We start from the raw sequence: 16,308 nt of genomic DNA on the forward strand, positions 1-16,308 counted from the left end.
TACATGTGAGTGAGTTAGCACAAGTGGTTCAGCTACAGAAGTCCTTGAGCTGAATCAGCACTCAGCTGGTTCCTACCTTCCTGTAGGATGTAGACAGCAAAGTCAGCAGCAGGTTGGTGAGTGGGACAGAATCGATCAGGCGCTGAATCCTCTGGATGGAGGTGCTCTGAGCCATGATATCCAGCACTGCTGGTGGACCATCACTCTCCCAGCCCTGGAGAAGAGCATGGAGAAGAGAGAGTTTCAAGTGGCCTTCCAGTGGAGAAGGCCAAATGTTTCACAGGGGAAGGCAGAGGCTACCTACAGACCTTGTGCAACGCCTCCACTTGCAGGTCTTGAAAGAGGGAGGACAGCAGTTTGATAGCGTGGTTGGCTAGCACCACTGACAGAACACCAAAGCCTTGATGCCTACAGGAACAGAAGAGGACAGAGTGGCATTTTAAGGCCAAAAAAGTGCAAGGATAGATGACCTAAAACCAGTGAAGGCACTGCTTTGCCATATTGAAGATGAAAACTGGAGCAGCTTGAAGGCTTGAACAGCAAATCCATGTGTGGTGGGTGAATGCCCATCCTGCTAAAAGCAAAGCAGGGTGGAGGGCTGGAGGCTGCTTTGCCCTCCCTGCAGGGTGTTTTCCCCCTGGGAAACTGAGTCTGTTCCACTCCCCTCTCCCTGCCCAGCTAGGGTATAAAAAGCAGGGCATTGCAGCCATTAGGCCTCCTTTTGGCTCCTGCCTCTCCTGGATGAGAGCTACTGCAGCTGCCTTCCTGCTCCTCTGCCATGTGGTCAGGCCTGATCCCTCTCCCTGCTGCCTCTGTGCCTCCTCAGAGAGAGACTGGTTTTGTATTCTTCTTCTTGTCCCAGCCTCTTTAACATCTTCATTGATGATCTGGATGAGGGGATTGAGTCAGTCATCAGCAAGTTTGCAGATGACACCAAGCTGGGAGCAGATGTTGGTCAGTTAGAGGGTAGAAAGGCTCTGCAGAGGGACCTCGACCGACTGGACAGATGGGCAGAGTCCAATGGAATGGCATTTAACAAGTCCAAGTGCCAGGGGCTGCACTTTGGCCACGGCAACCCCATGCAGAGCTACAGGCTGGGGTCAGAGTGGCTGAGAGCTGACAGACAGAGAGGGACCTGGGGGTGCTGATTGACAGCCGCCTAAACATGAGCCAGCAGTGTGCCCAGGTGGCCAAGAAGGCCAAGGGCATCCTGGCCTGTATTAGGAATAGTGTGGCCAGCAGGAGCAGGGAGGTCATTGTGACCTGTGCTCTGCATTGGTTAGGCCACACCTTGAGTCCTGTGTCCAGTTCTGGGCCCCTCAGTTTAAGAAGGACATTGAAACACTTGAAGGTGTCCAGAGAAGGGCAACAAGGCTGGGGAGAGGCCTTGAGCACAGCCCTGGGAGGAGAGGCTGAGGGAGCTGGGGTTGCTGAGCCTGGAGAAGAGAAGGCTCAGGGGTGACCTCATTGCCCTCTACAACTACCTGAAAGGTGGTTGTAGACAGGAAGGGGTTGGTCTCTTCTCCCAGGCAACCAGCACCAGAACAAGAGGACACAGTCTCAAGCTGTGCCAGGGGAGGTTTAGACTGGAGGTGAGGAGAAAGTTCTTCACTGAGCGAGTCATTCGTCACTGGGATGTGCTGCCCAGGGAGGTGGTGGAGTCCCCAGCCCTGGAGGTGTTCAAGAGGGGATTGGATGTGGCACTTGGTGCCATGGGCTAGTCGTGAGGTCTGTGGTGACAGGTTGGACTTGATGATCCTTGGGGTCTCTTCCAACCTTAGTTATACTGTGATGTGCAGAGCCCAACATGGGAGCTGCTTGCTGGGCACAGCAGGGCACAGGGGCAGGGGTCACTGCAGGGAGGGATCGACATACCCTTTCCCAGGCCCCAGCTTGGGAGACCCGACGCCCTCCTTGGTGCGAGCGATGATGTCTCGGACTCGAAGGGCGGCCAAGGGATCCTTCTCCTTCCCCTTATCAGCCAAGGCCGTGGGGCTGAGGTTCAAGATGAGGAAGAGGCTGTTCAGCAGACACCAAGCCCCCAGCAGCTGGAAGTTCTGATAATGCTATCACGCCAAAAGCGAAAGGGACGGTGGAAGGGGAGAGAAAGCGAGCGAACCGCAGAACGCACGGAGAAGACAAAACAGAGAAGGTCAATCCAGGTGTCCAAACTACAGCAGCACAGAAGCAGGGGAGAAAAGCTTCCCCCACACCCAGCTCTTACCTCACCCCCTGCCCGGCGTGAATTGCTGATGGCTTGTCCAATCATTTCGTAGATTTCAAGCTGCAAAGAGAACCAAACCCATGGCTAAACACCACACCAGGCCATCCACCAGGGAATAGAAGCTCCAGCTCCCCCCCAGCCCTCTTCTCCAGACCCTTCCCCAGCTCTGGGGCCCAGCAGCCTCTCTCTTGGTTACTTACACACTTTTGTGATGGAGGAAATTGTTCCTCATCTCCCAGCAAAGCCAAACCCATGGCTAAACACCACACCAGGCCATCCACCAGTGGGTAGAAGCTCCAGCTCCCCCCCAGCCCTCTTCTCCAGAGCCTTCCCCAGCTCTGGGGCCCAACAGCCTCTCTTGCTCACTTACACACTTTTGTGGTGGAGGAAATTGTTCCTCATCTCCCAGCAAAGCCAAACCCATGGCTAAACACCACACCAGGCCATCCACCAGGGAATAGAAGCTCCAGCTCCCCCCCCAGCCCTCTTCTCCAGAGCCTTCCCCAGCTCTGGGGCCCAACAGCCTCTCTCTTGGTTACTTACACACTTTTGTGGTGGAGGAAATTGTTCCTCATCTCCCAAGCAAAGCCAAACCCATGGCTAAACACCACACCAGGCCATCCACCAGGGAATAGAAGCTCCAGCTCCCCCCCAGCCCTCTTCTCCAGAGCCTTCCCCAGCTCTGGGGCCCAGCAGCCTCTCTCTTGCTCACTTACACACTTTTGTGGTGGAGGAAATTGTTCCTCATCTCCCAGCAAAGCCAAACCCATGGCTAAACACCACACCAGGCCATCCACCAGGGAATAGAAGCTCCAGCTCCCCCCCCAGCCCTCTTCTCCAGCCCCTTCCCCAGCTCTGGGGCCCAACAGCCTCTCTCTTGGTTACTTACACACTTTTGTGATGGAGGAAATTGTTCCTCATCTCCCAGCAAAGCCAAACCCATGGCTAAACACCACACCAGGCCATCCACCAGGGAATAGAAGCTCCAGCTCCCCCCCAGCCCTCTTCTCCAGAGCCTTCCCCAGCTCTGGGGCCCAACAGCCTCTCTCTTGGTTACTTACACACTTTTGTGGTGGAGGAAATTGTTCCTCATCTCCCAGCAAAGCCAAACCCATGGCTAAACACCACACCAGGCCATCCACCAGGGAATAGAAGCTCTAGCTCCCCCCCAGCCCTCTTCTCCAGACCCTTCCCCAGCTCTGGGGCCCAGCAGCCTCTCTCTTGGTTACTTACACACTTTTGTGATGGAGGAAATTGTTCCTCATCTCCAAGCTAAACCAAACCCATGGCTAAACACCACACCAGGCCATCCACCAGGGAATAGAAGCTCCAGCTCCCCCCCAGCCCTCTTCTCCAGACCCTTCCCCAGCTGTGCTGCCCAGCAGCCTCTCTCTTGCTCACTTACACACTTTTGTGGTGGAGGAAATTGTTCCTCATCTCCCAAGCTAAACCAAACCCATGGCTAAACACCACACCAGGCCATCCACCAGGGAATAGAAGCTCCAGCTCCCCCCCCAGCCCTCTTCTCCAGAGCCTTCCCCAGCTCTGGGGCCCAGCAGCCTCTCTCTTGGTTACTTACACACTTTTGTGATGGAGGAAATTGTTCCTCATCTCCAAGCTAAACCAAACCCATGGCTAAACACCACACCAGGCCATCCACCAGGGAATAGAAGCTCCAGCTCCTCCCCAGCCCTCTTCTCCAGACCCTTCCCCAGCTCTGGGGCCCAGCAGCCTCTCTCTTGGTTACTTACACACTTTTGTGATGGAGGAAATTGTTCCTCATCTCCAAGCTAAACCTCCCAGCAAAGCCAAACCCATGGCAAACCACCACACCAGGCAACCAGAAAACCTCCCAAATACAAACCCAAGTTTGCCCTCTACAGTTAACCCCCTCGTTCTTCCCTCTGCCACCAAGCCTGGTGCCTAGAAAGGAGACAGAGAGACTGCAGCAATAGGAATTCTGCTGCACTTGCTGAGAAGGGATCAGAGAATGGCTTCAGTGGGAAAAGCTCTCTAAGATCAAGTCCAAACATCAGCTCAGCACCACCAAGGCCATCAAACCATGGCCCCTAGGGCCACGGCCACACATTGCTTGAACATCTCCAGGGATGGGGACTCCATCACCTCCCTGGGCAGCCTATTCCAGGGTCTGACCACTCTTGTAGTGAGGAAATTGTTCCTAATCTTCAACCTAAACCTCCCCTGGCACAATTTCAGGCCATTTCCTCTCCTCCTATCACCTGATATTAGGGAAGAGAGCCCAACCCCCACCTCACTCCAGCCTCCTCTCAGGGAGTTGCAGAGAGCCGGGAGGTCTCCCCACACTCTCCTCCAGGCTCAACAACCTCAGCTGCTCCTCCCCAGCCCTGTTCTCCAGCCCCTTCCCCAGCTGTGCTGCCCAGCAGCCTCTCTCTTGGTTACTTACACATTTTTGTACAATAGTAGCAGCATCATTTTCATAATCTTCTTCTTTGGAACTTGTGGAGCCAGTTCGTACCTGCTGAGTGCTCCCCACGTGCAGGATGGCCATGCAGGTGGCCACACTCACACCTGAGGGGAGACAAGCAGGGCTGACACAGGGCTGCAAGGAGGAGGAAGGGATTGGAGCACTGCCTTATGAGCAAAGGCTGAGAGCCCTGGGGGGGGTTAGTCTGGAGAGGAGAAGTCTGAGAGGGGATTTGATCAGTGTCTATAAAGATCTGAGGGCTGGGGGTGAGGAGGGAGGGCACAGGGACAGGCTCTGCTCAGCTGCACCCTGGGATAGGACAAGGGGGAATGGATAAGCTCCAGCCCAGGAGGTTCCACCTCACCACGAGGAGGAACTTCTTCACTGGGAGGCTCCCAGAGCCCTGGAGCAGGCTGCCCAGAGAGGGTTGTGGAGTCTCCTTCTCTGGAGCCTTTCCAGCCCCATCTGGATGGGTTCCTGTGGGACCTGTGCTGGGTTCTCTGCAGGGGGGTTGGACTTGAAGATCTCCTGAGGTCCCTTCCAACCCCTAACATCCTGTGATGTGTGACCACTCTTCTGGCTATGCTGTATGAGGGCAGACAGCTCTGCCAGCTGTGCAGGATCAACTCCTAACATCCTGTGACCCTTTGATCCTCTGACTTCCTTGCTAAGAGTCAAGTGCCACCAGAACAATCTCCACATGAGCTCAACCCCAGACTATGCAGCTCTCAACTTCAGGACAAAGAAAGGGTTAGTTGTGGCCTGAGCCTCAAAAGCAGAGCTCCAAAGAAGCACAGGATCTTTTGGGTTGGAAAAGACCTCTGAGATCATGGGAGTCCAACCAGCAACCCAGCACCACCATGGCCATCAAACCATGCCCCCAAGTGCCATGGCCACACATTTCTTGAACACCTCCAGGGCTGGGGACTCCACCACCTCCCTGGGCAGCCTGTTCCAATCTCTGACCACTCTTGCAGCAGAGCAATTGTTCCTCATGTCCAACCTAACCCTCCCCTGGCACAATTTCAGGCCATTTCCTCTCATCCTAACACCTGATACTAGGGAGGAGAGACCAACCCCCACCTCTCTCCAGCCTCCTTGCAGGGAGCTATTGAGAGCAATGAGATCTCTCCATCACCCAAGGCCACAGAGGGGTGACAGCACAGCCCCCACTGAACCCAGCTCTCCCAGGGACCAGCAACCAGCCTGCCCCAACCCCACAGCAGCACAGGAAATCCATTTTACCTGCATAGAGACAGCTGAGAGCAAGCACAGTGACATCCTGGAGACGTGTGGGTGTCAGAGGCTCCAGCACAGGCAGGGACAGAGTATCCAGGGCCATGGTCACATCGATGACCAGCGAATGAAACCTGTGGGCAGCAGATGTGTGGAAGAGGATCAGCAACACAAAGCTCACAGCAGGCAGCTCACAGGGGAAGAGCAGCTCATCAGCTGATCCTGCACAGCTGGCAGAGCTGTCTTCCCTCATATAGCATAGCCAGAAGAGTGGTCACACATCACAGGATGTTAGGGGTTGGGAAGGGACCTCTGGAGATCTTCAAGTCCAACCCCCCCCTGCCAGAGCAGGAGCAGAGACTCCAGCACAGGTCCCACAGGAACCCATCCAGATGGGGCTGGAAAGGCTCCAGAGAAGGAGACTCCACAACCCTCTCTGGGCAGCCTGCTCCAGGGCTCTGTGAGCCTCCCAGGGAAGAAGTTCCTCCTCATGGTGAGGTGGAACCTCCTGGGCTGGACTTTATCCACTGCTCCTTGTGCTATCCCAGAGCACAACTGAGCAGAGCCTGTCCCTGGGCCCTCCCTCTTCAGCCCCAGCCCTCAGATATTGATAGACACTGATCAAATCCCCTCTCAGTCTTCTCCTCTGCAGACTACAAGCCCAGAGGACAGCAGTGGGGTGAGGCCCTTACCCGTTGCGCACCGCGGTGGCATCAGCCACCGTGGCTGGCATGATGAAGAAGGAGTTGGCCGACACCGCGTCCTGGAAGCGGTTGATGTAGCGCAGGAAGTAGGGCAGGTTCAGGCAGACCCTCAGCAGCTTCTCAGAGCCACCTAACAAACCAAAGCAAAGCAGCTCAGCACTGGTGGTTTTGCTGCTCCTGGCAAAGCTGCTCAGCACAGCAGGGCTGAGTCAGGCCCCCCCCTGCTCAGCACCGGTTAGGCCACACCTGGAGTCCTGTGTCCAGTTCTGGGCTCCTCAGGTTAGGAAAGAGGTTGAGCTGCTGGGAGGTGTCCAGAGAAGGGCAGCAAAGATGGGGAGGGGTCTGGAGCACAGCCCTGGGAGGAGAGGCTGAGGGAGCTGGGGTTGCTTAGCCTGGAGAGGAGGAGGCTCAGGGGAGACCTTCTTGCTCTCTGCAACTCCCTGAAGGGAGCTTGGAGCCAGGTGGGGGTTAGGCTCTTCTGCCAGGCAGGCACCCAGCCCCAGAACAAGAGGACACAGTCTCAAGCTGTGCCAGGGGAGGTTCAGGCTGGAGGTGAGGAGAAAGTTCTTCCCAGAAAGAGGAACTGGCCATTGGGATGTGCTGCCCAGGGAGGTGGTGGAGTCCCCATCCCTGGAGGTGTTGCAGAGGGGCTTGGATGTGGCCCTTGGAGCCACGGTTTAGTTGTCAGGAGGTGCTGGGTGCCAGGCTGGACTTAATGATCTCTGAGGTCTTTTCCAACCTTATTGATTCTATGATTCTATGATAATGTCCAACCTAACCCTCCCCTGGCACAACTCCAGGCCATTTCCTCTTGTTCCATCACCTGATCCTAAGGAGAAGAAACCAACCCCCATCTGCCTCCAACTTCCATGCTGCCTGCAGTTGCAGAGAACAGTGAGGTCTCCCCTCCTCCAAGCTCAACAACCCCAGGCCCCTCAGTTGCTCCTCTCCAGCCCTGTTCTCCAGCCCCTTCACCAGGCTTCATTGCCCTTCTCTGGACACCTCCCACACCTCACCACACCTGAGGCAACAGCACAGGACCAGCTTACAAGACATAAACCCAGATGAAGTTGCCAGGCAGTGCTCCTAATGGGTGTCACAAAGCTCTGTGTGCACATTGCCTTGCACACCAGCTCTGCTCACACCTGCTCAGTCACCCATCCTGGGGGCTGGTTTCTGCTGGTTTTTTCCCCCCAGACCAAACCTCCTGCAGGTAAATCCACTGAGCTCATCTTTGCAATGAAGGAAACCACATTACAGCCACAACCTTCCTTCCAGTGCCTGAAAGGGGCTACAAGGAAGCCAGAAGGGACTTCTTCCAAGGGCTTGTAGTGATACAACAAGGGGGAATGGATTGAAGCTTGAGGAGGGGAGATTTAGAGTGGAGATTAGGAAGAGATTCTTTCCAGTGAGGGTGGGGAGACACTGAACAGGTTGCCCAGGGAGGTGGTGGATGTCCCTTCCCTGGAGGTGTTCAAGACTGAGCTGGATGAGGCCTTGAGCAGCCTGGGCTGGTGGGAGGTGTCCCTGCCCAGGGCAGGGGGGTTGGAACTGGATGATCTTGAAGGTCCCTTCCAACCCAAACCATTCCAGGGTTCTAAGAACCTTCCTTGGTACCATCAGCATGCAACCCAGTGATCAGATTGCCTGTTCCCATTCCAAGCTATCACACTGCAGAGACTTTTGCTTCAGCACTCTTTTCCCCGCTCCCCCCAGTGCTGGAAGCTGACTCTCACCAAGTTCTTGCAGGCTGGCTACATTCTGAGCAATGAATATGCTTTTGGTCTTTGCTGCAGAGCTTTGATCTGTGGAAGCTTGATCCTCACTTTCTCCTTCCACCTAAAAGCAAGCACACACTCAGCATGTCATGGAAGCCTCAGGAATCCCAAGTGTGGCAGCAAAGCCTCCACACAGAGCCCTCCATACTTCAGGAAGGTCTCCTTCACACTTGTGCATCAAAACCCCACCGCTTCCTGCCCCCTGTTCCTTCCCTGCAGCAGGTTAGGAAGGCTAAAATGCAGACTGCTGCCCCTCCAGGGCTGTTTACCTGTGCCTCTGACATGATAGATGGTGATGATGAGACTCTAGGGTTAAAGACTGATGTCAGCTGATTGAGGAAGTTCATCTGCACTTCTTTCTGCCTCAGCTCTGGGCTCACTGGGGAGGCCAGCTCCTTCTGATCCTCTACTGCAGGGGAAAACAGCACACCAGCATTTTCACACATCCAGCCCAGGAGGTCATCCACCTCAAGTGCTGCAGGGGTAACAGCAGGAATCAAAGCACCAACCATCAGAGAGGGTTTTGACAGTCTGAGGCAGCTTGGCTGACTTCATCATGGCTGTGAAGGTGATGATCTCGGTGCGGTCCAGGCGGCTGCAGCCCGTGCACAGCCCCTTGATCAGCAGGATGAGATGTTTCTGCACAGGAAGAGACAGCAAAGCACAGCTTCAGCCCTCTTCAGCCCCATTAGGCCCTGACAGCCTTTACCCTCAGCTGCAGGGGAGATTTAGGTTGGACACCAGGAGGCAGATCTGCACAGTGAGAGTGTGGCTGAGGCCCCATCCCTGGAGACATTCGAGAACAGACTCCATGTGGTCCTGAGCAGCCTGGGGGATGTCCCTGCTGACTGCATGGGGGTGACACTGGATGACCTTTGGAGGTCCCTCCCAAAGCCAGACCACTGTATGAGACTGTGCTTAGAGGCCAAAGGGCACTTCTGCTTGCCCCCAGGGTGGCAGGCAGCGCTCACCTGTGACACAGCACAAGCTTCATCGGGGTTCTCCAGGCGCAGCAGCGAGAACTCGATCAGGACCTTGCACGCCGCCGCCACCGACTGCAGCTGGTTCCTGGGGACTGCAAAAAGCAGATGCCTGGGCTCAGGACAGGCTTCCAAATCCTTCAGGGGGGAAGATATTCTTCATGCTTTCAACACAGCAGAGCTCAGGCTCATTGGAATGTCAGCCCAGAGACATCAGGAAGGTAAGGATGACGCTTCCTCCCCAGACGAGGCGCAAGGGCTTCCCCAGCAGCAGCGTTTTGACACTGACAGAAGCACTGAGGAGCAAGCTGCCTAACCCCTCTCTTATCATCATCATCATCATCCTTTTTTTGCTGAAATTGCCAAATTCTGCCAGGCAGAGTGACAGAAAACCTTCTGAGCCACAATGTTTGGATCATGAATCCCAATGCAGCAACAGAAGAATAACCTCAGCATCCCAGGGGTGCAGACTCCAGCTCCTTGGTTCCCCCCCCCCTACTAAATGAATTCAGGCCCATGGCTATGCAGCCAGAGTGGCAGTGCTGCCCAGGCTGTGGGCACCAAGCACACCTGCTGACAGGCCTCCCCTTTCCAGCTGGGGTTGAAATGCTGCCAGCACCACAAGCAGCAGAGCTGCCACCCTGAGCCGTGCCTGGAGGTCACCCAGAGAGGGCTCTCGAGGCTAGGAAGAAAGCAGAACAGCCCTGGGTGGCTTTCAGTACATCCCAGCAGTAACTGAAGGGAAGTAAAGGATAGGGAAGACTTACTGAGACCACACACAGTAGTGATGTAATGTGTAGAAAGTGCAACAAAGGAGGAGTAGAAGGGCTCATACTGCTTGTCGTGGTGCAGGATCTCAGACTCGCTGCAAGAGGAGAACAGGAGATGTGTCAGCTGCATGCAGCACCACTCACACCACCACCTCACACCCAGCAAGGTCATTAACAGCATTCAAGTCAATTAGAAAGGCAAGATCATTAAAATCACATCTTCTTTCCACAGCAAAGCCTTGAGAAGAGAATCTCAGGGCTGGGTTCATAGAATCAAAAAGGTTGGAAATGACCTCGGAGCTCATTGAGCCCAAGCTGGCACCCAGCACCTCCTGACAGCTAAGCCATGGCTCCAAGGGCCACAGCCAAGCCCCTCTGCAACACCTCCAGGGATGGGGACTCCACCACCTCCCTGGGCAGCACATCCCAATGGCCACTCTCTCTTGACGTGAAGAATTTCTTCCTCACCTCCAGCCTAAACTTCCCCTGGCACAGCTGGAGACTGTGTCCTCTTGTTCTGCTGCTGGATGCCTGGGAGAAGAGACCAAGCCCCACCTGGCTCCAACCTCCCTGCAGGGAGCTGGAGAGAGCAAGAAGGTCTCCCCTGAGCCTCCTCTTCTCCAGGCTAAGCAACCCCAGCTCCCTCAGCCTCTCCTCCCAGGGCTGTGCTCCAGACCCCTCCCCAGCTTTCTTGCCCTTCTCTGGACACCTTCCAGCAGCTCAACCTCTTTCCTAACCTGAGGAGCCCAGAACTGGACACAGGACTCCAGGTGTGGCCTCAGCAGTGCTGAGCACAGGGCACAAGGACTTCCCTGCTCCTGCTGGCCACACTCTTCCTGCTGCAGGCCAGGATGCCCTTGGCCTTCTTGGCCCCCTGGCCACACTGCAGGCTCCTGTTCAGCTGCTGTCAACCAGCATCCCCAGGTCCCGTTCTGCCTGGCTGCTCTCAGCCACTCTGTCCCCAGCCTGTAGCACTGCCTGGGGTGGTTGTGCTGCATCAGCATCAGCAGGGCTCTCCCAGCACCAGCAGGGCTCTCCACACAGGCAAGTGAAGGAGGCAATTCCCACACTGTCAGTGTTTCTCCTTCCCACCCCCAACAGGGCAGCTCCTTTACAGTCACTCTCCCAGCCAGAGGGTCATTAACCTTTAAGTCATTCTCAACTTGGCTGCCCAGGAAGCCTGGACTGTTTGTTCAGCTAAGGCTAGGCAGGCTGTGCCAGGGCTGGAGCACAGACATTGCCCTTTCTGCCCAGGCACCCAAGACAGCTGAGTTCTCTTCTGCAAAAGAGAAGGAGCAAAACAATTGCATCACAACAACAACAACAAACACACAACAACAGCATCTGCAGAGGGCTGGGGAGCAAGGAAGGGTTTGGGCAGGTCACACACAGAGGAGGAAAATACATCCTGGGTAGAGCTCCAGAGATCTGCTCTGTTCTACCCCACAAAGCAAACCAACCTGAAGGGAGGTTGGAGCCAGCTGGGGGTTGGTCTCTTCTCCCAGGCAGGCAGCCAGCACCAGAACAAGAGGACACAGTCTCAAACTGTGCCAGGGGAGGTTCAGGCTGGGTGTTAGGAAGAAGTTCTTCCCAGCAAGAGAGATTGGCCATGGGAATGTGCTGCCCAGGGAGGTGGTGGAGTCCCCATCCCTGGAGGTGTTCGAGAGGGGCTTGGCTGTGGCACTTGGTGCCATGGTTTAGCTGTCAGGAGGTGTTGGGTGACAGCTTGGACTTGCTGAGCTCTGAGGTCTTTTCCAACCTGGTTGATTCTATGATCCTATGCCAGGAGAAAATGGCAGCTCCTCAGTCACCACCCTGCTGTCCAAGACACAATACTCATGAGGTGTAAGAACACAGAGGTGCAGAGACCAGGAGACAGGGGATTTGATCTGGACTGGGCATTAAGAGTTTTAATAGATGAAGTCCTGGGCTTCTGATGGCAGTGAAAAGTGGAAGGCATTTGGCAGCTACTCACCAAAGCCTTGCCCAGAAATGCAGGCAGCCAACAGCAGCTTCCCTGTGAGGTGCTGGAGGGCTCACTCTGCACTGCATTTTTGACCAGTGCATTGTCATTTATGGCTCCAGTGAAGATTTGCTGCTGCCCAAGGAAACTCATCACTCACCCCAAGGGAGAAGCCTCCTCCTCAATAGCAAATGTAACACCTCAGCAGCAACCACCACCTCCTTTCTCAGCTCTGCTTCCACATCCCAGCCAGGCTGGAAATAGACCCTTTATGTAAGGCAGCAGCACAAAGGCAGCCTCCTCCTTGACAAGGCACAGCAGCAGGTGCAGTTCTTCCCCCCTGTTACAAACCCCCTCCCCTGCAAACCACTCTCACAGACTCTGTAAGTCCTGGTCCCCTTCAGCTGTGTCTTTCCACATCAGCATTCCCACTCTTGATGTCAAACCAGAGGCCCAGGTCTAGCAACTCTTGAGCAGAGCTGTGAGCAGGGCAATTCCAGGAGCCTCCTGATGCTTAAACTTAGAATCACAGAATGGGTTGGGTTGGAAGGGACCTCAAGGATCAGCCAGTTCCAACCCCCCTGCCATGGGTAGGGACACCTCCCACCAACCCAGCTTGCTCAAAGCCTCATCCAGCCTGGTCTTAAACATCTCTAAGTGTCAGCTTTGTCAGCAACTGGAATCCTAGAATGGCTCAGGGTAGAAGGGAGACCTCAGAGATCATCTGCTCCAACCCCTCTCTTGCTATAGGAGTATTTGGCTGTCCAGGCATCATTTCATAACCCCCTTGGACACCACATCCTTGCTTTAGCTTTTCAGCACTGGAGTTTTGGGCACCATTCTCATTCATAGATCCATAGAATGGGTTGGCTTGGAAGGGACCTTCAAGATCAGCCAGTTCCAACCCCCCTGCCATGGGCAGGGACACCTCCCACCAGCCCAGGTTGCTCAAAGCCTCATCCAGCCTGGTCTTAAACATCTCTAAGTGTCAGCAACAACTGGAATCATGGAATCCTAGAATGGCTCAGGGTGGAAGGGAGACCTCAGAGATCACCTACTCCAACCCCCCCCTTGCTATAGGAGTATTTGGCTGCCCAGGCATCATTTCATAACCCCCTTGGACACCACATCCTTGCTTTAGCTTTTCAGCACTGGAGTTTTGGGCACCATTCTCATTCATAGATCCACAGAATGGGTTGCCTTGGAAGGCACCTTCAAGATCAACCAGTTACAACCCCCCTGCCATGGGCAGGGACACCTCCCACCAGCCCAGCTTGCTCAAGACCTCATCCAACCTAGGATTGAACACCTCTAGAGAAGGGGCATCCACAACCTCCCTGGGCAGCCTGTGCCAGAGTCTCACCACCCTCACACAGAAGAGCTTCTTCCTCAGCTCCAGTCTAACCCTGCTCTCCCTCAGCTTCAAACCAATCCTCCCTGCCCTGTCTCCAGACACCCTCATGGAAGGTCCCTCTGCAGCCTTCCTGCAGGCTGTCTTCAGGTATTGGAAGGCAGCTCTAAGGTCCCCCTTCTCTTCTGCAGGCTGCACACCCCCAGCTCCCTCAGCCTGTGCTCACAGCAGAGCTGCTCCAGCCCTTGGGTCACCTTTGTGGCCTCCTCTGGACTCTCTCAAACAGCAACCTCAGAGACTTTGCTGCCATTCAGCATGAAATGCAGGCCTTTGGGGGCTGGGGTCAGCAAACAGCCTCACTACCAGGGCTACCAACCCCCTTCCAAAAATAAGTGGAAGAGAGAAAGCATTTGAGATTAGGAATCTACAGCTAGGTTATTTGTTCAGCACAGGAGAGCAGAGCTCCAAAGACAAATGCATCCTCGCTTCTCCCTCCCTGATTTGCCACATCTCATACACCAAGGCATGAAATCCAAGTCCTGCAAAGCCTCCACAGGCCTTGTGCTCACATCAGCCCCTGCTGGGTGTGAAATGCAGTCAGCAGCAGGCACACAACTCACACCTCAGGGCAGTGCCACTTCAGGCAACCAACTGCTGTCTCAAGATGGAACCATTGCCCTCACTGACAGAGGAGACACAGCCCTCTCCCCAAGCCAAGCACATCCACTTTGGTGTTTCTGTGATATCCTTCTTCCTACACACCCCAAGAGTGAGCTTTAGGCAAGCCACAGCAGAGCTCTGCAAGGACAAGGAAAGATTAAATGGTCCCTAAAAGAAAGGTCAGCCTCCAGACTGCCCAAATCTGAGCACAGGCAGGTTTCAAGTGCATCACATCTCTATGGGCACAGGCACAGAGTGCTAACTGGAAGTGTCTTCCCTTTGTGCACTCAGCCATTCTCTGCTGAACAATCAGAGAATCAGTAAGGTTGGAAAAGGCCTCAGAGCTCAGCAAGTCCAACCTGGCACCCAACACCTCCTGGCAACTAAACCATGGCTCCAAGTGCCACATCCAAGCCTTTCTTGAACACCTCCAGGGACAGGGACTCTACCACCTCCCTGGGCCAACAACTCTCTCAGTGAAGAACTTTCCCCTCACCTCCAGCCTAAACCTCCCCTGGCACAGCTTGAGACTGTGTCCTCTTGTTCTGGGGCTGGGTGCCTGCCTGGGAGAAGAGCCCAACCCCCACCTGGCTCCAACCTCCCTGCAGGGAGTTGCAGAGAGCAAGAAGGTCTCCCCTGAGCCTCCTCTTCTGCAGGCTAAGCAACCCCAGCTCCCTCAGCCTCTCCTCCCAGGGCTGTGCTCCAGACCCCTCCCCAGCTCTGTTGCCCTTCTCTGGACACCTTCAAGTCTCTCAATGTCCTTCTTAACCTGAGGAGCCCAGAACTGGACACAGGACTCTCGGTGTGGCCTAACCAGCGCTGAGCACAGGGCAGAAAGACTTCCTACATAGCACAAAGCCTGATTTTATTATCTTCCTTAGTGCAGAGTTTGGTTTCTATTTCCTAACAACTTATTGTGGTCAGGGTTTTACCTCTGCAACTGAGCAGAACGCTGTGGCATTCATACCTGGTGTTTTAGATCACTAAAGAAGCTCTGAGTTAAACTAAATAGCTCCGACGAGAGCTTTCATGCTCTCCAGGCTAACCTTCCCGGCTCAGAACAGGCAGAGCTGATTTGCTTCGGCTTTATTTCTCCTTAAAACGTGAGCTGCATTCCACCGGGAGACTCCTAAAAGGAAGTCACTGCCGCCCAACGCCCGCCCCGGGTCTCTGGCAGCCCAGGAGCCAGGCCAAGTGAGACAACAGTTTTCACCGCACAGCCTGCAACACCGTAACGCGCTGGAACAAAGGCAAACCCGCAGGAACAGTCCCGAAGCCTCTCCGCTGGGTAGCTGTCAAAGGTGCTCTCGCTTGTGGCCGAGCCAGCCAGCGCTCACAGCCGGGCGTGCATCCTCGTCCCCGCTTATTAGGTCCCAAGGGCACCACCCCGAGAGCCTCCCAGCCGCCAGGAAAGCGGGAAGCGGCTGGGCGTGAGTAATTTCCCGGACGCTGCTCGGGGCTCCCTTTTTCCCCAGGAGGCGCTGGTCACCAGCCCGGCCCCTCCGCTGCCCCATGCCCAGCTCCCGGCGGCCACCCTGCTCAGCCGTGCCCCGCACCGGCCACCGCCGGAAGGAGCGGGGGGGCTCCTTTCTCAGAACCAGCTCTAACGGACTCCTCGCCACCGGTCACCCGCCCTACGGGAAGGGCGGTTAGGGGAGGCAGGGCCCGGGCCGCCCCAGGCAGGTGAGCCCTCACCTCTCGATAACCGAGGCGAGCAGCTGAGGGAGCTCCTTCATCTCGAAGGCCGAGTAGGAAGCGGAGAGCAGCGGCCGCACCGCTACTTCCCAGCCCGGCTCCGCCGCGGCCCCCGCGCCGCCGCCCGCCGCCGCCATCTTGCCGCTCCGCTGGGTGAGGGGGGGCCGCGGCGGCGGAGGGGGGACGGCGGGGCCGGAAGCGCCTCCCCCCCAGCGCGCGGCGAGACGGGAAGTGACCTAAGGGCCACGCGCGCATGGCGCCTCCTGATTGGAGGAGACGGAGGGCCCGGCCCAGGCGCGTGCGCAGTACATGAGTCAGCAACTTTGCAGGCGGCGCATGCGCCGCGAGGGAGCCTCGCCTGGCGGGAGCGCGGCGCATGCGCAGTACCCAAGCCCCGGGAGCTGCCCTGGGGGCAGATCTTCGCGTACCCGAAAAATGCCAAAAAGCCCCCAAACAGTCACAGCTCTTCAGCACGCGGCTTTTATTGAGGCGTTCTGCACA

General features: G+C 55.8%; 1 protein-coding gene across 1 annotated transcript in view; it reads right to left on the bottom strand.

Moving 5' to 3' along the window:
• Positions 1-15,972, bottom strand: part of UBR4 (ubiquitin protein ligase E3 component n-recognin 4) — a 152,848-nt gene extending 136,876 nt beyond the window's left edge. The window contains exons 1-13 of the mRNA XM_054175753.1: positions 15,808-15,972; positions 10,136-10,233; positions 9,360-9,463; positions 8,898-9,027; positions 8,658-8,797; positions 8,347-8,449; positions 6,599-6,740; positions 5,916-6,040; positions 4,650-4,774; positions 2,225-2,284; positions 1,876-2,066; positions 309-408; positions 77-214 (exon numbers count right to left, since the gene is read on the bottom strand). Coding sequence (XP_054031728.1) covers positions 77-214; positions 309-408; positions 1,876-2,066; positions 2,225-2,284; positions 4,650-4,774; positions 5,916-6,040; positions 6,599-6,740; positions 8,347-8,449; positions 8,658-8,797; positions 8,898-9,027; positions 9,360-9,463; positions 10,136-10,233; positions 15,808-15,944 — 1,593 coding nt within the window. The 5' untranslated portion in view covers positions 15,945-15,972. The remainder of the gene's footprint in view (positions 1-76; positions 215-308; positions 409-1,875; positions 2,067-2,224; positions 2,285-4,649; positions 4,775-5,915; positions 6,041-6,598; positions 6,741-8,346; positions 8,450-8,657; positions 8,798-8,897; positions 9,028-9,359; positions 9,464-10,135; positions 10,234-15,807) is intronic.
• Between the last annotated feature and the right edge of the window lie 336 nt (positions 15,973-16,308).

This window comes from Dryobates pubescens, chromosome 33, assembly GCF_014839835.1.
Source record: "Dryobates pubescens isolate bDryPub1 chromosome 33, bDryPub1.pri, whole genome shotgun sequence".
NCBI lineage: Eukaryota > Metazoa > Chordata > Aves > Piciformes > Picidae > Dryobates > Dryobates pubescens.